The sequence below is a fragment of the Camellia sinensis genome, chromosome 14 (assembly GCF_055761805.1).
Source record: "Camellia sinensis isolate YWXY chromosome 14, ASM5576180v1, whole genome shotgun sequence".
In the NCBI taxonomy this organism is placed as follows: Eukaryota; Viridiplantae; Streptophyta; class Magnoliopsida; order Ericales; family Theaceae; genus Camellia; species Camellia sinensis.
In genome coordinates, this window is record NC_138974.1 from 115,538,854 (window position 1) to 115,559,912 (window position 21,059).

General features: G+C 39.4%; 2 protein-coding genes across 9 annotated transcripts in view; both read right to left on the reverse strand.

Moving 5' to 3' along the window:
• LOC114309790 (pentatricopeptide repeat-containing protein At1g08070, chloroplastic) overlaps nucleotides 1-17,437 on the reverse strand; it is a 21,702-nt gene extending 4,265 nt beyond the window's left edge. For 4 of the 8 annotated variants that reach the window (XM_028255605.2, XM_028255604.2, XM_028255599.2 and 1 more), the window contains exons 1-2: nucleotides 14,959-17,437; nucleotides 14,586-14,694 (exon numbers count right to left, since the gene is read on the reverse strand). In XM_028255605.2, the coding sequence (XP_028111406.2) occupies nucleotides 14,604-14,694; nucleotides 14,959-16,505 (1,638 nt within the window). In that variant the 5' untranslated portion in view covers nucleotides 16,506-17,437 and the 3' untranslated portion in view covers nucleotides 14,586-14,603. The remainder of the gene's footprint in view (nucleotides 1-14,585; nucleotides 14,695-14,958) is intronic. The other 4 variants (XM_028255606.2, XM_082907211.1, XM_082907210.1 and 1 more) reach the window with 2 other exon arrangements.
• A 1,249-nt stretch (nucleotides 17,438-18,686) lies between these two features.
• LOC145807994 (uncharacterized protein At2g29880-like) lies at nucleotides 18,687-19,828 on the reverse strand. Its single transcript, XM_082907212.1, has 2 exons — nucleotides 19,411-19,828; nucleotides 18,687-19,290 (listed from the first exon to the last, which is right to left on the reverse strand). The coding sequence occupies exons 1-2, from the start codon at nucleotides 19,750-19,752 to the stop codon at nucleotides 18,715-18,717; spliced, it is 918 nt and encodes a 305-aa protein (XP_082763338.1). The 5' UTR covers nucleotides 19,753-19,828; the 3' UTR covers nucleotides 18,687-18,714.
• Between the last annotated feature and the right edge of the window lie 1,231 nt (nucleotides 19,829-21,059).

Genomic DNA, 21,059 nt, shown 5'->3' on the forward strand with positions numbered 1-21,059 from the left:
AAGGTTTCACAGATGTAAGGGATAAGCTCCAGTACATCGAAAATATGCTTGGTGAAACGGAAAAGTTAATTTGGACTCAGTGGCGAATGAAGTATGACACGGAGTTCAACAATCTCATTACTATAGGAGAAGGTAATGAAGGAACACAGAATATTCTCTCTCAAATGCGAACCGTTTTCACATTGGAAGATCCATACCAAGGCTCGACGTTGATGCAGGAAGAAGCCTACAGGGATCTCGAACGACTATCTTGTCGAGATGTCAAAGATATAATCAAGTTTTTAAATGATTATTTACATCTTGCTACAAGGTCAGGACGTTTGTTTGTAGGAGAAGAACTGTCGGAAAAACTATGGTCAAAAATGCCGGGAGATCTTGGTGAACGAATCAAGAAGGCATACCAAGAACGACATGCAGGAAACGTAATTGGCGTTGCTCCGAGGATACTTTTTGCATACAAGTACCTTGAGACTGAATGCAAGAATGCTGCTTTCCAGAAATCCCTCAGAAATCTGGAGTTTTGTAAAGAGATTCCAATTCCAGGTTACTATAAAGAACCAGAAAGGAAGTATGGCATACGAAAGGCAACAACATACAAAGGCAAGCCACATTCCTCCCATGTCAGAATTGATAAAAGAAAATATTTGCAAAAGTCAAAACATTGCAAATGTTATCTTTGTGGAGAAGAAGGCCATTACGCTCGTGACTGTACCAAGGACAAGAAGAACGTCAAGAGGGTTGCAGTCTTTGAAAACCTCGGAATACCAGACGACTATGATGTCATCTCTGTTCAACCAGGGGATGAAGATTCTGATGCGATCTATTCAGTGTCTGAAGGTATTGACGATACGGAGCAAATTGGTGGAGGCCTTATTGAGACAATCTACATGCTCCGAGAATCAGACCAGAAGTATTGGCTCGGACAAGAAGGAAGTTATCGTGCACAAGTGAAGGTCACTCCTGAAATATATCATTGCCAACATAACTGGGATCAACAAAATCCACTGCCACATGATAGAAGACCGGAGTGTACAACTTGTAAAAGGAACTTGGTCGGCCAATCCAGGGCGTTCTGTGGAAAATGCAATGCCTTAACCTGTGCATTATGTTCCACCCACTATTTTGGCTTCACCAAATTTGGCATGCACAAGTCGCCAATCCCATATAATCAGAAGCCCTTACTCCAAGAACAACAGGAGTACATAAGGTGGTGCGAGGCAGAAATGAAGCGGTTAAGAGAAGAGGCACTGCACTATAAGAATGAGCTGGAAGAACTGAAACTCCAAATTCAACTGGAAAAGGATGAAAAGGAGTTACGAAAAACAGGCAAATTCAAGGCTGAAGAACTAGAAGCCTTAGAAGAAGAAGCAGAAGCCTCTGAACAACTCATGATGATGGAAACAATTGCAAGTGGAGAAGTCAAGGAAAAGAAGAAGAACATGTTGTACAATCTTTCTGTTGAACTGGAAATTCCAGGTGTACAAAAGAAGGTTGTCCTCAACGCTATCCTTGACACTGGAGCCACCACGTGTGTCGTGGATTCAGAATCCGTTCCATCAGAGGCACTAGAAGAAAACACCTACACTGTGCAGTTCAATGGGATTAACTCACAGTCAAAGGCAAATAAAAAGCTTCGAGGAGGAAAAATGTATATCGGAGACAACTGGTTCCGAATACCGTACACATATAGCTTTCCATTTCGACTAGGTGGTCGTATACAGATGATTATTGGCTGTAACTTCATACGGTCAATGTATGGCGGTGTTCGTATTGAAGGAGACAATGTTACATTCTATAAGAATGTAATAACCATCCAGACTCGCCAGTCTGTTAATCCTATGGAAGCTGAAGTTGATGATGATTTCCTCATCGATCATTACTATGATCCCACAGCAGAATGGATATTTCACTCTATTGAGCATAATCCTCATGCTCCCAGATTTGAAGACAAATATCCAAAGGTGATGAAGCACTTGCAAAACTGTGGAATTATTGGAGAAGATCCTATGAAGCAATGGTCGAAGAATCACATTACATGCAAATTGGACCTGAAGAATGCAGAATTCATCATTGATGATAAGCCAATGAAGCATGTTACTCCAGCTATGAAAGAAAGTTTCAAGAAGCATATTGATCAATTGCTGGAATTGAAGGTTATTCGTGCAAGCAAAAGCAGGCACCGTACTACTGCTTTTATCGTCAACTCAGGTACTTATATTGATCCAATCACAAAGGAGGAAAAGAGAGGAAAGGAGCGCATGGTTTGTAATTACAAACGGCTCAACGACAATACTCATAAGGATCAGTATAGCTTGCCCGGAATCAACACAATTATGGCAAAGATTGGCCATAGCAAAATCTACTCTAAGTTCGACCTGAAGAGTGGATTTCACCAAGTCGCAATGCACCCTGACTCAATCGAGTGGACAGCTTTTTGGACACCTTTGGGACTCTATGAATGGCTGGTAATGCCATTTGGTCTAAAGAATGCCCCGGCTGTGTTTCAACGAAAAATGGACGTCTGCTTCAAAGGAACGGAGGAATTCATCGCTGTTTACATTGATGATATTCTTGTATTTTCACCTGATGAACAGACTCATGAGAAGCATATCCACGTAATGATTGATGTCTGCAAGAAGAATGGACTAATTCTGAGTCCAACAAAGATGAAGATAGCTGCAGTCCAAATGGATTTTCTGGGATCCACAATTGGACAAGGAGAGATTAAATTGCAGGCCCATATAATAACCAAGGTAGCCAACTTTCCGGAGGAAACTCTGAAGGAAACAAAGGGCTTAAGGTCGTGGTTGGGCTTACTCAACTATGCACGCAGCTACATTCAAGACTTGGGCCGAATGCTGAGCCCACTATATTCCAAAGTCAGCCCAAAAGGAGAAAAGAGACTTAATTCTCAAGATTGGAGCTTAATTCGGGAAATTAAAAGGAAGATCCAAGCTTTGCCCAATCTATCAATACCTCCTGAAGGATGTGTCATCATCCTTGAAACAGACGGCTGCATGGAAGGATGGGGAGGAGTATGCAAATGGAAGAAAGCACTCAAAGACCCTCATTCAACAGAACGAATTTGTGCCTATGCCAGTGGAAAATTCAGTCCCATTAAATCCACTATAGATGCTGAAATCTATGCATGCATAAATTCATTGGAGGCCTTCAAGATTTATTATCTTGACAAGGGACATTTAACCTTAAGAACTGACTGTCAAGCCATTATCAGTTTCTTCAACAAGACTGCAGAACACAAGCCTTCGAGATCAAGATGGATTTCATTCACAGATTATATTACAGGCTTAGGCATCGAAGTAACATTAGAACATATCAATGGTTCTGATAATACTTTGGCTGATGCTTTATCACGACTTGTGTTTGTTCTTTGTTCTTTCACAGAATGGCCTACAGAGGAGGATCAGGACAGTATGGAGGTTCTAGCAGGTCTCAACCAAATAGAAGAACTTATCCTGCTATGCAAAGAGAAGAGCGAATCAGGCTGTCACAATCTGCACCTTCAGACCGTTGGATTGATCCAACAGTTCATCCCAATGCTACAGAATATCAGTCCCTTCTGCAACGAATCGAAGACCGGTTCACATACGACTCAGGGATCACTTTTGATGAACATGCAGAAATTCAAGCCTTACTCATCCAAGAAGAAGAAGATGCCATGGAGAAGGCAAGAACAACTCTCCAACAGCTTGTCAAAATTCAACAGCTTAAACTTGAAGCTGTAGCTCGATCAGCTGTTAGTGATAACCACCAGAGTGACAAACTGCCAGAGATTTATCAGCAAACCCAAGAGCTAAAGGAAATTGACAATGAGTTCTTTGATGTTGTCATGCTGATGCGTCTTTACCATTATTGAAGGAAGAAGTGGTGGGCCCCTCTTATCGATGATATTATTACACTTCAGTCAATACTCAGCATCCCACTGAGAAAAGCTGTGTAATAAAATTATTCGATATTATCTTTCGTTTGTCGTATTATGTTTGTCGTGTTGCCAGATATTTTATATCTTGGTATCGTGTCCTTTTCGATTTGAAAGAAAGGTTCTTTCTTATCCTAAAGTGTGTCGTCTAGCATAAATAATTGTAAAAGAATCCTACTTTCCCAAAAGTTTGATTCTTCTTTATCTTTGCTTTTAATAAAGTAACTTTAAGTCGATTATTGAGATGCTATGTCATGTGGACAACTTCTCTATAAAAGGCTAGTTTTAGTTTTAGTTCTAGTTCAAACATCGAAAGAAGTTCAGACAACAAAATTCGGTATTTGAAGTTTAGTCTTGTAATCAAGTTTGTTTCAAAGTTTCCGCTGTGTAATAACAAGTTCTGTAAGTTTTCTGTAAGTTTCATTAGTTCTTTGCTTACTTTACAGAATTTGTGATCCTTAATATGGTATAGGCTTTGCCTATGAGATACAGGGTGTCACTGAATATCTTACCTCTCGCGGTGTTCGAGCAATTCCAGGAGAAAGGATTTCAACTGAAGAACTGCGAGGACGAAACTGGATTATTCGACCTCCAGCCAGACGAGTTCAACCTCAACAACCAACCACGGCTGTCACTAGAAATTTACCAGGCGGACGATACAGTATTCGTTTCGGTGACTATGAAACAGCACCAACTATGCCACCTGTTCGTTTTGATCAGAATGACAACGAAGTAATGGATTCGAACATAGCCCCAGTTGAATGCATGGCTGATGGCAAATTCCACCATTCACTTTTATCATCCCTTCGGAAGTTTCTGAACCTGGACTGTCCTTCATATGTAGGTCTCTGGGGAATGTTGAATGACTCAGGACGATCTGGTCTATCAAAAGGCCCTGAGGTTATCAGAGTTGACAGAAGCACCAGGCATCGGTCTTTCAACAACCGTTGCAAATATCACTACTCCCATCGGATTCAAGACCCTTATCCGACAGAATAACACTATAATTGAATTGTGTGTTCAGTTGTCTTTGTTGGACTCAGAATTAGTCCATTCTTCTTGCAGACATCAATCATTACGTGGATATGCTTCTCATGAGTCTGTTCATCAGGTGAAAATACAAGAATATCATCAATGTAAACAGCGATGAATTCCTCCGTTCCTTTGAAGCAGACGTCCATTTTTCGTTGAAACACAGCCGGGGCATTCTTTAGACCAAATGGCATTACCAGCCATTCATAGAGTCCCAAAGGTGTCCAAAAAGTTGTCCACTCGATTAAGTCAGGGTGCATTGCGACTTGGTGAAATCCACTCTTCAGGTCGAACTTAGAGTAGATTTTATACATTTTTCCTCCTCGAAGCTTTTTATTTGCCTTTGACTGTGAGTTAATCCCATTGAACTGCACAGTGTAGGTGTTTTCTTCTAGTGCCTCTGATGGAACGGATTCTGAATCCACGACACACGTGGTGGCTCCAGTGTCAAGGATAGCGTTGAGGACAACCTTCTTTTGTACACCTGGAATTTCCAGTTCAACAGAAAGATTGTACAACATGTTCTTCTTCTTTTCCTTGACTTCTCCACTTGCAATTGTTTCCATCATCATGAGTTGTTCAGAGGCTTCTGCTTCTTCTTCTAAGGCTTCTAGTTCTTCAGCCTTGAATTTGCCTGTTTTTCGTAACTCCTTTTCATCCTTTTCCAGTGAGACTGAGACTGATGAAGACCCGCAGCAGCCGCAACCACAGCAGCCGCAACCACAGCCGCAGCAGCCGCAACCACAGCAGCCGCAACCACAGCCGCAGACATCAAAGCTGCCACAACAGTCATCAAAGCTGCCACAACAGTCATCAATTATCTCTGACACCTCTGATGCTTTAAAGTTCAATCTGGCCAGCGAATTGCTCAAATAATTTTTGAAAAGGTTGCACTTCCTCGGATTGTTGAGCAAGAAGGTTTCTTAGGTATAACAGCAAGAGACACCAGTGGTTTTGGTCATTCAGGAATGGCTTCGGAGCCTAAGGATTCAAACCATGCGCTCCTTTCCTCTCTTTTCCTCCTTTGTGATTGGATCAATATAAGTACCTGAGTTGACGATAAAAGCAGTAGTACGGTGCCACAACAGTCATCAATTATCTCTGACACCTCTGATGCTGATGATGAATTATACTTCAAAGCACAACGGCGACGGCGAAAGATACATGTCCGACAAAATTTTCCATGCCCATACAAACACTGTCAGGAAAAAGGCCTTATTGAATATGAAGGTATCACGACAGTACAATTTGTGAAGTTATGTCCAGAAGCAAAGAAGCCCTCAAGATCAACGGATGGAGCTGTTGGGTATGATCTTAGTTCAACTGCCAAGATACTTATACAGCCACAAGATCGTTGTTTAAAGTTCAATCTGGCCAGCGAATTGCTCAAATAATTTTTGAAAAGGTTGCACTTCCTCGGATTGTTGAGCAAGAAGGTTTCTTAGGTAAATGGCGTCCAGATCACGCACACAAACAGTTACTCTTCCCAGGGTAACAAATCGACCACCAGCAACTACGGCAACACCTGGAGCACCACTGTTCGAGGACCAAATTCGAACATATCGAAGGGATCAACGCAGAAACTTTCTGCTTAGAAGGGGAGCAGCAAATATAGCCCAAAGAGTACGAGGAAGACCTTCAACATCAAATACTCTGGAGCAACAGATTGCACCAGAAACACAGTTACTTCCTTCTTGTCCGAGCCAATACTTCTGGTCTGATTCTCGGAGCATGTAGATTGTCTCAATAAGGCCTCCACCAATTTGCTCCGTATCGTCAATACCTTCAGACACTGAATAGATCGCATCAGAATCTTCATCCCCTGGTTGAACAGAGATGACATCATAGTCGTCTGGTATTCCGAGGTTGGAATTATTGGAGAAGATCCTATGAAGCAATGGTCGAAGAATCACATTACATGCAAATTGGACCTGAAGAATGCACTCGATTGAGTCAGGGTGCATTGCGACTTGGTGAAATCCACTCTTCAGGTCGAACTTAATCCTATGTTAACCAAGGCAAAGGCTGTGTCATCATCCTTGAAACAGACGGCTGCATGGAAGGATGGGGAGGAGTATGTAAATGGAAGAAAGCACTCAAAGACCCTCATTCAACAGAACGAATTTGTGCCTATGCCAGTGGAAAATTCAGTCCCATTAAATCCACTATAGATGCTGAAATCTATGTTCCTTCATTACCTTCTCCTATAGTAATGAGATTGTTGAACTCCGTGTCATACTTCATTCGCCACTGAGTCCAAATTAACTTTTCCGTTTCACCAAGCATATTTTCGATGTACTGGAGCTTATCCCTTACATCTGTGAAACCTTGCATTGACACATGTGCCTTGGTGATAGATTCCCATCTCATAAATACTTCATCAAATCTACCCAGTTGATGAGGTAATATGAACATAGCCCCAGTTGAATGCATGGCTGATGGCAAATTCCACCATTCACTTTTATCATCCCTTCGGAAGTTTCTGAACCTGGACTGTCCTTCATATGTAGGTCTCTGGGGAATGTTAATTGTTCCTTGGCCAGTTGCTGGAGGATAACCTGGAGGACCCATCATTGTATCCTGCGGGGGATTGTAGTTTGAAACAGCAGATGTAGAAGAAAGGACATATTGAGGATCCTTCTTGTGTTTCATTATAAGCTGCTCCAGTTTCTTCACCTGTGGGTATTCCGTTTCTCCTTCTTCCATCATGGCAATGATATTCAGGGTGGAGTTCGAATCAGAATCCGAATCCTTAGGCTCCGAAGCCATTCCTGAATGACCAAAACCACTGGTGTCTCTTGCTGTTATACCTAAGAAACCTTCTTGCTCAACAATCCGAGGAAGTGCAACCTTTTCAAAAATTATTTGAGCAATTCGCTGGCCAGATTGAACTTTAAACAATTTTAAATCAAAGTTAAAGAGTAGAACTTTGACTTCGCCTCGATAGTCTGGATCAATAACTCCTGCTCCTACATGGATACCGTGTTCCAGCGCTAATCCGGATCGAGGTGCGATTCTTCCATACATGCCAAATGGAATTTGTAATGCTATTCCAGTCGGAATAAGACAACGATCTTGTGGCTGTATAAGTATCTTGGCAGTTGAACTTGATTACAAGACTAAACTTCAAATACCGAATTTTGTTGTCTGAACTTCTTTCGATGTTTGAACTAAAACTAAAACTAGCCTTTTATAGAGAAGTTGTCCACATGACATAGCATCTCAATAATCGACTTAAAGTTACTTTATTAAAAGCAAAGATAAAGAAGAATCAAACTTTTGGGAAAGTAGGATTCTTTTACAATTATTTATGCTAGACGACACACTTTAGGATAAGAAAGAACCTTTCTTTCAAATCGAAAAGGACACGATACCAAGATATAAAATATCTGGCAACACGACAAACATAATACGACAAACGAAAGATAATATCGAATAATTTTATTACACAGCTTTTCTCAGTGGGATGCTGAGTATTGACTGAAGTGTAATAATATCATCGATAAGAGGGGCCCACCACTTCTTCCTTCAATAATGGTAAAGACGCATCAGCATGACAACATCAAAGAACTCATTGTCAATTTTCCACTGGCATAGGCACAAATTCGTTCTGTTGAATGAGGGTCTTTGAGTGCTTTCTTCCATTTACATACTCCTCCCCATCCTTCCATGCAGCCGTCTGTTTCAAGAATTTAACTGGTAAGGACTACTTGGACCTTGGAATTTAAATATAGTCTATAGCGCTTCCTTTTGGTAAATTGATAATCTAGATAGCTCAGACTAGTTAATATATTATTACTCAGACCAGTAGAAATGCTATGTCAAACATATGGGAACAAAACATTAAAGAATGGTATGAAAAATCTGAGACTTCACGCCTAAACTACCTTGATCTTGCCTCAACTGAAAAGCCATCTTCTAAAGAACTAGCTCATAATATTGCTGTAATTTACGATAGAGTTTGTCTTTCTAGTAAAGTAAATTTGAAAGAATTCCGAAATCAACAAATAAAAATCCAATCTCTTGAAAGGAGTGTTCAGCAGTTGATCCAGAAGACTGAAAAACTTGAAAAGGGAATTAATTCCTTGACTCAAGTCTGCCTTGAAGAAGGAACTACCAGCTCCACTAAAGCCCAGCTTAAGCCGATAGAAGCACTTCTTCAACAAATCAAAGGTGCGTTGATTGAATGACTCAGGACGATCTGGTCTATCAAAAGGCCCTGAGGATAACCACCAGAGTGACAAACTGCCAGAGATTTATCAGCAAACCCAAGAGCTAAAGGAAATTGACAATGAGTTCTTTGATGTTGTCATGCTGATGCGTCTTTACCATTATTGAAGGAAGAAGTGGTGGGCCCCTCTTATCGATGATATTATTACACTTCAGTCAATACTCAGCATCCCACTGAGAAAAGCTGTGTAATAAAATTATTCGATATTATCTTTCGTTTGTCGTATTATGTTTGTCGTGTTGCCAGATATTTTATATCTTGGTATCGTGTCCTTTTCGATTTGAAAGAAAGGTTCTTTCTTATCCTAAAGTGTGTCGTCTAGCATAAATAATTGTAAAAGAATCCTACTTTCCCAAAAGTTTGATTCTTCTTTATCTTTGCTTTTAATAAAGTAACTTTAAGTCGATTATTGAGATGCTATGTCATGTGGACAACTTCTCTATAAAAGGCTAGTTTTAGTTTTAGTTCTAGTTCAAACATCGAAAGAAGTTCAGACAACAAAATTCGGTATTTGAAGTTTAGTCTTGTAATCAAGTTTGTTTCAAAGTTTCCGCTGTGTAATAACAAGTTCTGTAAGTTTTCTGTAAGTTTCATTAGTTCTTTGCTTACTTTACAGAATTTGTGATCCTTGATCATACCCAACAGCTCCATCCGTTGATCTTGAGGGCTTCTTTGCTTCTGGACATAACTTCACAAATTGTACTGTCGTGATACCTTCATATTCAATAAGGCCTTTTTCCTGACAGTGTTTGTATGGGCATGGAAAATTTTGTCGGACATGTATCTTTCGCCGTCGCCGTTGTGCTTTGAAGTATAATTCATCATCAGCATCAGAGGTGTCAGAGATAATTGATGACTGTTGTGGCAGCTTTGATGACTGTTGTGGCAGCTTTGATGTCTGCGGCTGTGGTTGCGGCTGCTGCGGCTGTGGTTGCGGCTGCTGTGGTTGCGGCTGCTGCGGGTCTTCATCAGTCTCAGTCTCACCACCTTCCGTTAAAATATTGAGAGATTCAATATTTGGCGCAAAGGGGTTATCCCAAACAGGAGGTGTAGGGTAGTCAGTAGGAGCATTATCAGAGGGCTCATACTGAGGATCATAACCCAGGGGAACGTCATCGTCATCGTTATCATCGTCTTCATCTTCAGAAGTTGTAGGGAAATGATCCGGAAAATTATCAAATTTCACCCGTGTTGTTGAAGTTGATGGTATATTGGTCTCCCATCCAGCGGCTAGAGTGTGAGATTCAGCTTCTCGTTGAACAGCACTAGTGCTTTCATCATTATCGGAAGATCCATACCAAGGCTCGACGTTGATGCAGGAAGAAGCCTACAGGGATCTCGAACGACTATCTTGTCGAGATGTCAAAGATATAATCAAGTTTTTAAATGATTATTTACATCTTGCTACAAGGTCAGGACGTTTGTTTGTAGGAGAAGAACTGTCGGAAAAACTATGGTCAAAAATGCCGGGAGATCTTGGTGAACGAATCAGAATCCGTTCCATCAGAGGCACTAGAAGAAAACACCAAATTTGTCATGCACAAGTCGCCAATCCCATATAATCAGAAGCCCTTACTCCAAGAACAACAGGAGTACATAAGGTGGTGCGAGGCAGGTTGTATAAATGGTCGCTCAATCTGTGTTTCTCCGACACAGAGTATGGCTTCCTCAGATCTATGAACATAGACCCGGTGATGAGCATCATCCCTTCTCGTACGATATAACACCTCAGCTGGTGCTATACTGGCTCTGTCTGCCATAGAGAGTTGTAACTGTGTTTCTGGTGCAATCTGTTGCTCCAGAGTATTTGATGTTGAAGGTCTTCCTCGTACTCTTTGGGCTATATTTGCTGCTCCCCTTCTAAGCAGAAAGTTTCTGCGTTGATCCCTTCGATATGTTCGAATTTGGTCCTCGAACAGTGGTGCTCCAGGTGTTGCCGTAGTTGCTGGTGGTCGATTTGTTACCCTGGGAAGAGTAACTGTTTGTGTGCGTGATCTGGACGCCATTTAGATAGGCTTCAACTTAAGCTTATCCAATTCGTCTTGTAGCAACTTGTTGGGATTCTTGTGAACCCTAAGCAACCCTCTTGGTTCCTTTGGTCGCTCTTTTGGTCCAAGCGAGAGGTTCTCAAGCTTAGTGATTAATGCTTCAGGAATCACTTCAACTTTTGCCTTCTGAGCCTCCAAATTTCTGATTCGTGCTTCAAGTGCTTGTACCTGTTGTGACAACTGAACACACAATTCAATTATAGTGTTATTCTGTCGGATAAGGGTCTTGAATCCGATGGGAGTAGTGATATTTGCAACGGTTGTTGAAAGACCGATGCCTGGTGCTTCTGTCAACTCTGATAACCTCAGGGCCTTTTGATAGACCAGATCGTCCTGAGTCATTCAATCAACGCACCTTTGATTTGTTGAAGAAGTGCTTCTATCGGCTTAAGCTGGGCTTTAGTGGAGCTGGTAGTTCCTTCTTCAAGGCAGACTTGAGTCAAGGAATTAATTCCCTTTTCAAGTTTTTCAGTCTTCTGGATCAACTGCTGAACACTCCTTTCAAGAGATTGGATTTTTATTTGTTGATTTCGGAATTCTTTCAAATTTACTTTACTAGAAAGACAAACTCTATCGTAAATTACAGCAATATTATGAGCTAGTTCTTTAGAAGATGGCTTTTCAGTTGAGGCAAGATCAAGGTAGTTTAGGCGTGAAGTCTCAGATTTTTCATACCATTCTTTAATGTTTTGTTCCCATATGTTTGACATAGCATTTCTACTGGTCTGAGTAATAATATATTAACTAGTCTGAGCTATCTAGATTATCAATTTACCAAAAGGAAGCGCTATAGACTATATTTAAATTCCAAGGTCCAAGTAGTCCTTACCAGTTAAATTCTTGTTCACAACAGGGTTTCACTGGACTTACTCCTCTCTGCCAGATATAGGGCCTGCTTCTTTTACTTGAATCTTAACTTCAAGGATTATACTGCCTTCAGAAACTTAAATATAGAAATCATGCTATACCTTTTTATAACTTTGATAACTTCAATAGCCTTTGCCTTGGTTAACATAGGATTACCTTTGCCCTGGCAGGATGCTAATTGACAAAATATAGTTTAAACATAAAATAAAGCATTAGAAATCATTTAACAACAGAGGCCTTTACTACCCTGATAAGTGTTTACGCTACCATAGCCATAACAAAACTAGCTCTGATACCAGTTCTTTGCTTACTTTACAGAATTTGTGATCCTTAATATGGTATCAGAGCTAGTTTTGTTATGGCTATGGTAGCGTAAACACTTATCAGGGTAGTAAAGGCCTCTGTTGTTAAATGATTTCTAATGCTTTATTTTATGTTTAAACTTTTCTTAGGTATAACAGCAAGAGACACCAGTGGTTTTGGTCATTCAGGAATGGCTTCGGAGCCTAAGGATTCGGATTCTGATTCGAACTCCACCCTGAATATCATTGCCATGATGGAAGAAGGAGAAACGGAATACCCACAGGTGAAGAAACTGGAGCAGCTTATAATGAAACACAGGAAGGATCCTCAATATGTCCTTTCTTCTACATCTGCTGTTTCAAACTACAATCCCCCGCAGGATACAATGATGGGTCCTCCAGGTTATCCTCCAGCAACTGGCCAAGGAACAATTAACATTCCCCAGAGACCTACATATGAAGGACAGTCCAGGTTCAGAAACTTCCGAAGGGATGATAAAAGTGAATGGTGGAATTTGCCATCAGCCATGCATTCAACTGGGGCTATGTTCATATTACCTCATCAACTGGGTAGATTTGATGAAGTATTTATGAGATGGGAATCTATCACCAAGGCACATGTGTCAATGCAAGGTTTCACAGATGTAAGGGATAAGCTCCAGTACATCGAAAATATGCTTGGTGAAACGGAAAAGTTAATTTGGACTCAGTGGCGAATGAAGTATGACACGGAGTTCAACAATCTCATTACTATAGGAGAAGGTAATGAAGGAACACAGAATATTCTCTCTCAAATGCGAACCGTTTTCACATTGGAAGATCCATACCAAGGCTCGACGTTGATGCAGGAAGAAGCCTACAGGGATCTCGAACGACTATCTTGTCGAGATGTCAAAGATATAATCGAAAAGGACACGATACCAAGATATAAAATATCTGGCAACACGACAAACATAATACGACAAACGAAAGATAATATCGAATAATTTTATTACACAGCTTTTCTCAGTGGGATGCTGAGTATTGACTGAAGTGTAATAATATCATCGATAAGAGGGGCCCACCACTTCTTCCTTCGAAGGTCTTCCTCGTACTCTTTGATGACTGTTGTGGCAGCTTTGATGTCTACGGCTGTGGTTGCGGCTGCTGTGGTTGCGGCTGTGGTTGCGGCTGCTGTGGTTGCGGCTGCTGCGGGTCTTCATCAGTCTCAGTCTCACCACCTTCCGTTAAAATATTGAGAGATTCAATATTTGGCGCAAAGGGGTTATCCCAAACAGGAGGTGTAGGGTAGTCAGTAGGAGCATTATCAGAGGGCTCATACTGAGGATCATAACCCAGGGGAACGTCATCGTCATCGTTATCATCGTCTTCATCTTCAGAAGTTGTAGGGAAATGATCCGGAAAATTATCAAATTTCACCCGTGTTGTTGAAGTTGATGGTATATTGGTCTCCCATCCAGCGGCTAGAGTGTGAGATTCAGCTTCTTGTTGAACAGCACTAGTGCTTTCATCATTATCAGAATCCATTACTTCGATCCCTTCGATATGTTCGAATTTGGTCCTCGAACAGTGGTGCTCCAGGTGTTTGATCACTTTAACCTTACTAAAAGGAGGACAATGTACTTATGTCAAACTTGTGGAGCTAACTGTATTTTTTCTCAAACCTCAGGGGATGTTAGTGTAATTTACCTTAAACTTTACCAAGCTTAATTGATAGATGTGGCATGCAATAATAAAATTTTAATTTTCAAAATGGGACTCACTAAATGATATGATAGAAACAACTCATGTAAGTAAGAAAAATTTGCAAAATTTATTAGTTTGTATAGCATTACTCGTGTAAGAAAAACTAGGAGCAGAGTAAGAATATTGACAGCTTGTCTGCCATCAAGAAGAAATGTAAGAATATTGGCTAATGTTAGTTTTTCCCATTTAACCCTTCATTTTCTTTTTCCTTTGCAAATCCCTTTACGAATCCCAGAAGGAACTAGACCATCCTATGGAACTAAAATTGCAACAAGATGTGCATGCAGTATTTTAACATTGTCATGTGGTAGTAGATTTTTTTGCTATTCTGAAACATTAGCCACCAACCAACCTACTTCTGTATAAAATATTAAAATGGTTGAACTATCCCAGGAGATAATAGAGGCCAACTGACTTACATAGTTTTTCTGTCAAAGTTAGGTTTTACTAGACTTTGGCAAACATTTTAGTGTCCTTGAATTGGCACGAATGATGTCTCCATACCACATTGCAAGCTGTAAAAAGTAACTACTAAAAATTAGACAACAATTTTATGATCCAGCATCTTCACTAAAACTTCTCGTAATTGAGAAATGGGCACAACATATTAACAGGACATTTTATTCTGCTCGATTGCTATTATGATCAAGTGAACAAATGAATCTGCAATTCGTTTGTTTGTTTTTTTTCCTGACAACCTTAATAAATATTTGCTGTGCTACAATTTAAAATTACAAGAACAATGCATAATATTTCATTGCATTTGCAGCATACTTATCCAAGATGTCATACCTCTGGATGGATGCATCAGCTTCAATCCAGCTACATCCAGCCTTCTTCTTCAACCCCATACTTCTCATCACGTCCCGAACCACATTAGCATCTTCCCACCTCCTGGAACTAGCATATGTGTTGGATAACAAAGCATAAGTTCCAATGCTCACACCTTTAGTGGTAGGAAGACAACGGGTGATTCGCCCAAACATCTCCTCATTCCCATGAATTCTGCAGGCATTAAGGAGTGCTCCCCAAACCGTTCCATCTGCTTCCACAGGCATTTTTTTTATGAAAGCCTCTGCTTCCTTCAAGAGCCCTGCTCGACCATACATATCAACAATGCAAGCATAATGCTGCACTTGGGGCTCAATTCTATAAACATCAGTCATGGCTTTGAAGAACATCAATCCTTGATCAATCATCCTCCCATGACTGCAAGCTGATATCAAGCCAATAAAGGTTACATCATCAAGAGGTACTCCGTGAATTAACATCAGTGAGAAGAGCGGCAACGCATGCACACCAAGGCCATTCATGGCCATTCCGCTAATAATAGTACTCCATGACACTATATCCTTATACATAAGCATGTTAAACACCTGAATTGCCATACCCATATTGCCACACTTAGCATACATGTTAATCAAAGCATTCCCCACATTGCCATCCACCATAAGATCATGTCGAGTGCTCACATACTCATGCACCCATTGACCCAAACTCAAGGCACTAAGAGAAGAACATGCCGACAATACATTGACTATAGTGGCCTCGTTAGGTTCAGCTTCTCTTCTTAGTAACATATCCTGAAAAATCCCAACTGCCTCCTCACAAAATCCTGTGTGCGCAAAACCACCCACCATTGCAGTCCAAGAAACCACATCTCTCTTAGGCATTCTCACAAACAGATAATGAGCAATCCTTAAAGACCCACATTTTACATAAAAATCCAATACTGCATTATCCAAAATGACATTATCTTCAGTCAAATTCTTTAAACAATACCCATGAATAGCTTTACCAAGCTTAACAGCTCTTATGCTAGAACATGCAGATATAACACTAACAAGTGTAGTAGCATTAGGCTCAACGTCCATGGACAAAAACTTAACAATGGCTTCCGATTCAAAGCCACGCTTGGAAAGCCCAGAAACAATCGATGTCCACGAAACAATATCAGGGTAAAGAATGGCATCAAAGACTCTGCAAGCATCAACAATGTGATTTTCAAGGACATAGAAGTGAATTAAGCTGTTTTGGATGAAGATATCAGAAAAATGACCAGTTTTGATGGCACGGGCATGGATTTCAAGACCCTTTTGGAGAGCATGCAGTGAGGAACAAGCCTTGAGGGCATGAGTGAAGGTGAAGTGGTTATGGGAAGAAGGGTGGTGCAGCATTTGGTTGTAGAGAATGAGGGCATCTTGTGGGTTGGTTGAGCGTGTCAAGGAACCCATAAGCAAGTTCAAGGTGTAGGGTGTGGTTGATTTCAGTATGTGGGCATGGATTTGGTTTAGTTGTTTCAGTGTGAGAGTGGGACTCACAGACTTTATTATTGGCATATTCTATTTTTGAGTGATTTGATCCATCAGTCATGGGGCAAATTAATGTTGCATGGAGACATCAAAATCAAAATTTGATGGTCAATATTGGAAACAATAATGTTTAATTCACACAAAAAATACCCCCTAAATTATTCGAGCACAAAACACACCCACGCTCCCCTCTCTCTCTCTCTCAATAAGACCTGCAGGCATAATTTGCAAGAAAACTAAGCACTTCAAAGACACAAGATTTGGAAGTATTATATCCTTACCATCTATATAATACGACAGAAGGGTTTTCCAAAATGTATAAAATGTATTAGATATACATTTCATTTGAATGACTGAGATGAATCCTAAATTTATATCAATGGTTCACATCAATGATGGTTCCCGCCCACATATTTCACACCTGTAAAGAGTCCCACCTACCCACGTCTGCCCCGCCCCACACCTTCCCTCTCTATCTCTCTCTCACTCTCTGTTCTTCTTCTTCTTGAAGAGAACCAAAAAAACCCATCCTCTCTATCACAACTGTTCTTCTTCTCACCCTTTTGAATCAGAAATTCCAATTTAAAGTTAATATTTAAATATGGATTTAGAACTCAACAACTTCTAAACATATTTTTCTGAACAATAGGCTTTTGTCAATCCAAAAATCTACCTACTGATATGAGCAAGGAAAGAATCAGATCAGATACACACCAACGACGAACAGTTCTGATCATAGTCAATGCGGATCTGCTTCAACTTTCCGCATCTGCTTCAATTCCGTAGGGAGAAGGCGGCAATGACACAAGACAACACTCATCGGAGTAGGTCTCAGACGGAGACCACACCAACAATGGCGGCGAGGCCGTCGGCATCGATGATCGGACTTCACCATCGGAAGGAGGAGACGGTGGGCCCATGGCGAAGACGGTGGCGTGGGCTGAGACGGTGATGGAGGAGCCTGACGCCATGTTTGGGAACTCAGGAGAGAAGAAAAGAAATGAAATGATAAGTAATAGTAAAAGAAATGAAATGATAAGTAATAAAAGAAAAGAAAAGAAAAGAAAAGAAAATAAAATAAAATGAATGATTGTAATTTCTCTCCTTCTTGTTTGGATAAGTACGAAATAAAAGAAAAGAAATGATTGTGGTTTCTCTTCTTGTTGTTTGGTTAGATTTCATAAGAGAAAAGAAAAGAAATTGTTTTATGTTATATTACTAAAATAACCATTTTATATTTTGTCACTATATAAGAGCATCACCAATCTTCACTTTTTTTTTCTTTTTTTTTTTCATTCAATTTTGAGAAAAAAAATTCATATTTTTTCATAGGTGCATGACTCTAATAATATCATGACTTTGCATTCAACTTTAGTAATAACACATATATAATCAACATAATTAATATATATATATAATCAACATAATTATTTTCTATCAGGTGTTGTTCCCTACACAAATAATTCATCGTTTGATCACTACAGGACGATCAAACTTTTATTGGAATTTAAAAGGCATGGTAAAGTAACAATATAACACTAAACTTTAATTGGAGTATCAATGGGCGACCTAAGGTTGCAAGATCTGGAAGAACCCGTTTTGACTCTGTATTTAAATTTATTTATTTATTTATTTATTTTTATGTGATTGTTATAATTTTAACTGGATCTAAGCAGCATCATAGACCTATCATTCAACACAAAGGAGAATTTTCAACAATGAAGATGTCATGGATAGGAGTGAGAGTGTATTAGGTAATCTTCCAAAAGCAAGAATTAAAACCTAAAAATCATCCACAACATCTTAAGACCAATCAAGCAAATAGTATGAAATTGAGTAAAAAAAAAGGGTATTAAAGTAAGGAATTCATCATCCACAAAAGATCCAAAATGAGTTAAAATCATCCACAAAAAGATCCAAAATGAGTTAAAATCATCCACAAAAGATTCAAAATAAGTTCAAAGTCATCCACAAAAGACACCATATCCTAAATGGAGTCAAGTACAAAATACGATAGACATCTCTAATGTCCCCTTCAAAGAAAATACAATCCCATCTATAGAAGAGTTATCAACGCTATCATCCACAAAAGATCCAAAAAGAGTTAAAATCATCCACAAAAAATCCAAAATAAGTTCAAAGTCATCCACAAAAGACACAACATCCTAAATGGAGTCAAGTATAACATACGATAGACATTCCCTTCAAATAAAGTATGATCCCATCTATAGAAGAGTTACCAACGATTCTCAGGGTTATACATCATGCTCTCTAAAGTTTCCTTGCGATACTCTACTGGGCAACCAAAAAATTGCATCATCCTCTCAGATTTCTTGGTAAGAAAAAGGTATGCCTCAGTAAACAAGTGTGGCGCAATTCCAATTTCCTCTAATGCTTTATGCAACTCTCCTCTTGGACAACATCCTTGGGATTTCTCCATTGAAGCATTTCCCTCTCTTATAGCTGATGCGATATCCTGCAATGCTGTCTTCAGTATGTCAACGTCCCTCTCACCATCATTTGAGAGCTTTCTTTTCTTTGCCTTCGAAGATGTTCCACTTTTAGGAGACAACACGGCATCATCTTCATCCACAACAAAACTTTCCAGGTTTGCTTCATTTTGGTGCACCAATTCATCAATGACTTCAATTCTATCTACATGATCATTATTTGATGAGTTGGCCCATCGTCGCACTTTTTCCTTAGCAGTTTCAGCACCAACACCAGTTGCCCTATCCTTTCCATAGATCTCAGCCAACTTTTCATAGTTGCCAATGGGTGTACATTTCCATTTCTCAGCATGTGGTTTCACCTTTTACCCAAAAAAAAAAAATAAAAATAAAAAAAATTAGAAAAGTTACAATTAAATATAAGTTATGTTTTCTATTCTTTTTTTTAAAAAATCAACATAAATTGAAATTAATTGAAGTACCTCAATCAATGCCTCCCAAACTTCAGGTTCAGCAGTGAACATCCTTGTAACCGGGCTCCAAGCAAAACCACTAGTATGTTTGAATAAATCATAGCACTCAGCAAAATGCTCTTTGATAGTTTTCAGCCTATTCTTGACTTTGGCCTTATCTAAGTCCAAGTTGTATATCTCACGTAATTCCTTTACTATTTTATCATATGCTGAAGTAGTGAAAGTTCCATTGACCCTATTTCCTTCAACATGTTGGTGATACAATGCATCAATCAATGCATCATCCATTTGATTTGTCCATGAAAGTTTTTCTCTCTTAGAATCTTCGGACTTCTGTGTTTTTTTACTCATTTATAAAATCTACATCAAAATAAATTCAAAGTAACATCATAAACTACAATAATGTCATCACAATAGCAAAGTTATGGATACATCCGAATCTATAACAAAATAAATTCAAAGTAACATCATAAAACCACAATAATGTCATGCATAATAGCAAAGTTATGGATACATCCGAATCTATAACAAAACAAATTCAAAGTAATATCATAAACCATAATAATGTCATCACAATAGTAAAGTTATGCATACATCTGATCCGATGTTCAAGTACTTATCACATAAAATCAAGATGGCTACCAAACATGTAAAAACTAAAATATCACTCTTGATTAGCAACATAATCAAACCACATTGTAGCTGCTATCACATTTCTAATTAGTTCCCCCTGTTTTGCATCCTCATCAGTATCCCTTGGTGCACGAGTCGTTTGTTGAGTTTGACATTGATTTTCAAGCTCTCTGTCTACTTCAGCAATGATGTTTTCATCTGGATCAACACCCATTAAAAAGTTATGTAAGATGCAACATGCTATTACGATATTTGACTGTGTGTTAACCGAGTAAGTAGGCTCAGCTATGCTTGCTATGGTGGGAAATCATTTCTTTAGCACACTGAAAGCTCTCTCAATGGCATTGCGTAAAGAAGCATGTCGGTGGTTAAACAACTCTCGAGCATTTTCCGGTGGATGGTTGGAATACTCTTTCAAGTGATAACGCACACCTTTGTAAGGAGGGATAAGGGAACTCTTTAACATATACCCCGCATTAACAAGATAAAATTTGCCTATTTAAAACAAAACACATCACTATGTTAAACCCCAAATCTATATAATTTAACAAAAGTTTCATATTCTCTAAGCATGAATTACCGTTGGGTATTTTCAGATTATCTTCTCTAGTGAGTGCATTTTTTATGATCCTTGAGTCAGATGCAGTCCCCTCCCATCCAGGTAAGACATAAGTGAATTTTAAGTCAAATGAACATGCAGCCAATACATTTTGTGTAGGGTAACCTTTTCTACCACGATATCTCGGCGCATCCTTGCTAGATACTTTAACATGAACATGTGTTCCATCAAGTGCTCCAATGCAGTCCTAACATAAATGTATCATGTGACCGTTTTATATATAAATAAAACTAAAACTTTAAAGCGAAATGTAATATCGAATTTTTACCTTAAAATATGGATGGAACCTATTATTATTCAGTATTTCTGGAGGGACTTCGGATCCATTAGGTTGGCAAAGAAATCGATCTTCTAATGATATAAGAGCTCTCAAAAAACTATGAAAATGCCAACTTACAGTCTCACC

Excerpts from the sequence above, each read along its gene's own strand:
- LOC145807994 (XM_082907212.1), bottom strand. The coding sequence starts at position 19,752 with ATGAGTAAAAAAACACAGAAGTCCGAAGATTCTAAGAGAGAAAAACTT. Across the intron at positions 19,291-19,410 it reads TTTGGGAGGCATTGATTGAG|GTGAAACCACATGCTGAGAA; the intron begins GTACTTCAATTA and ends TTTGGGTAAAAG.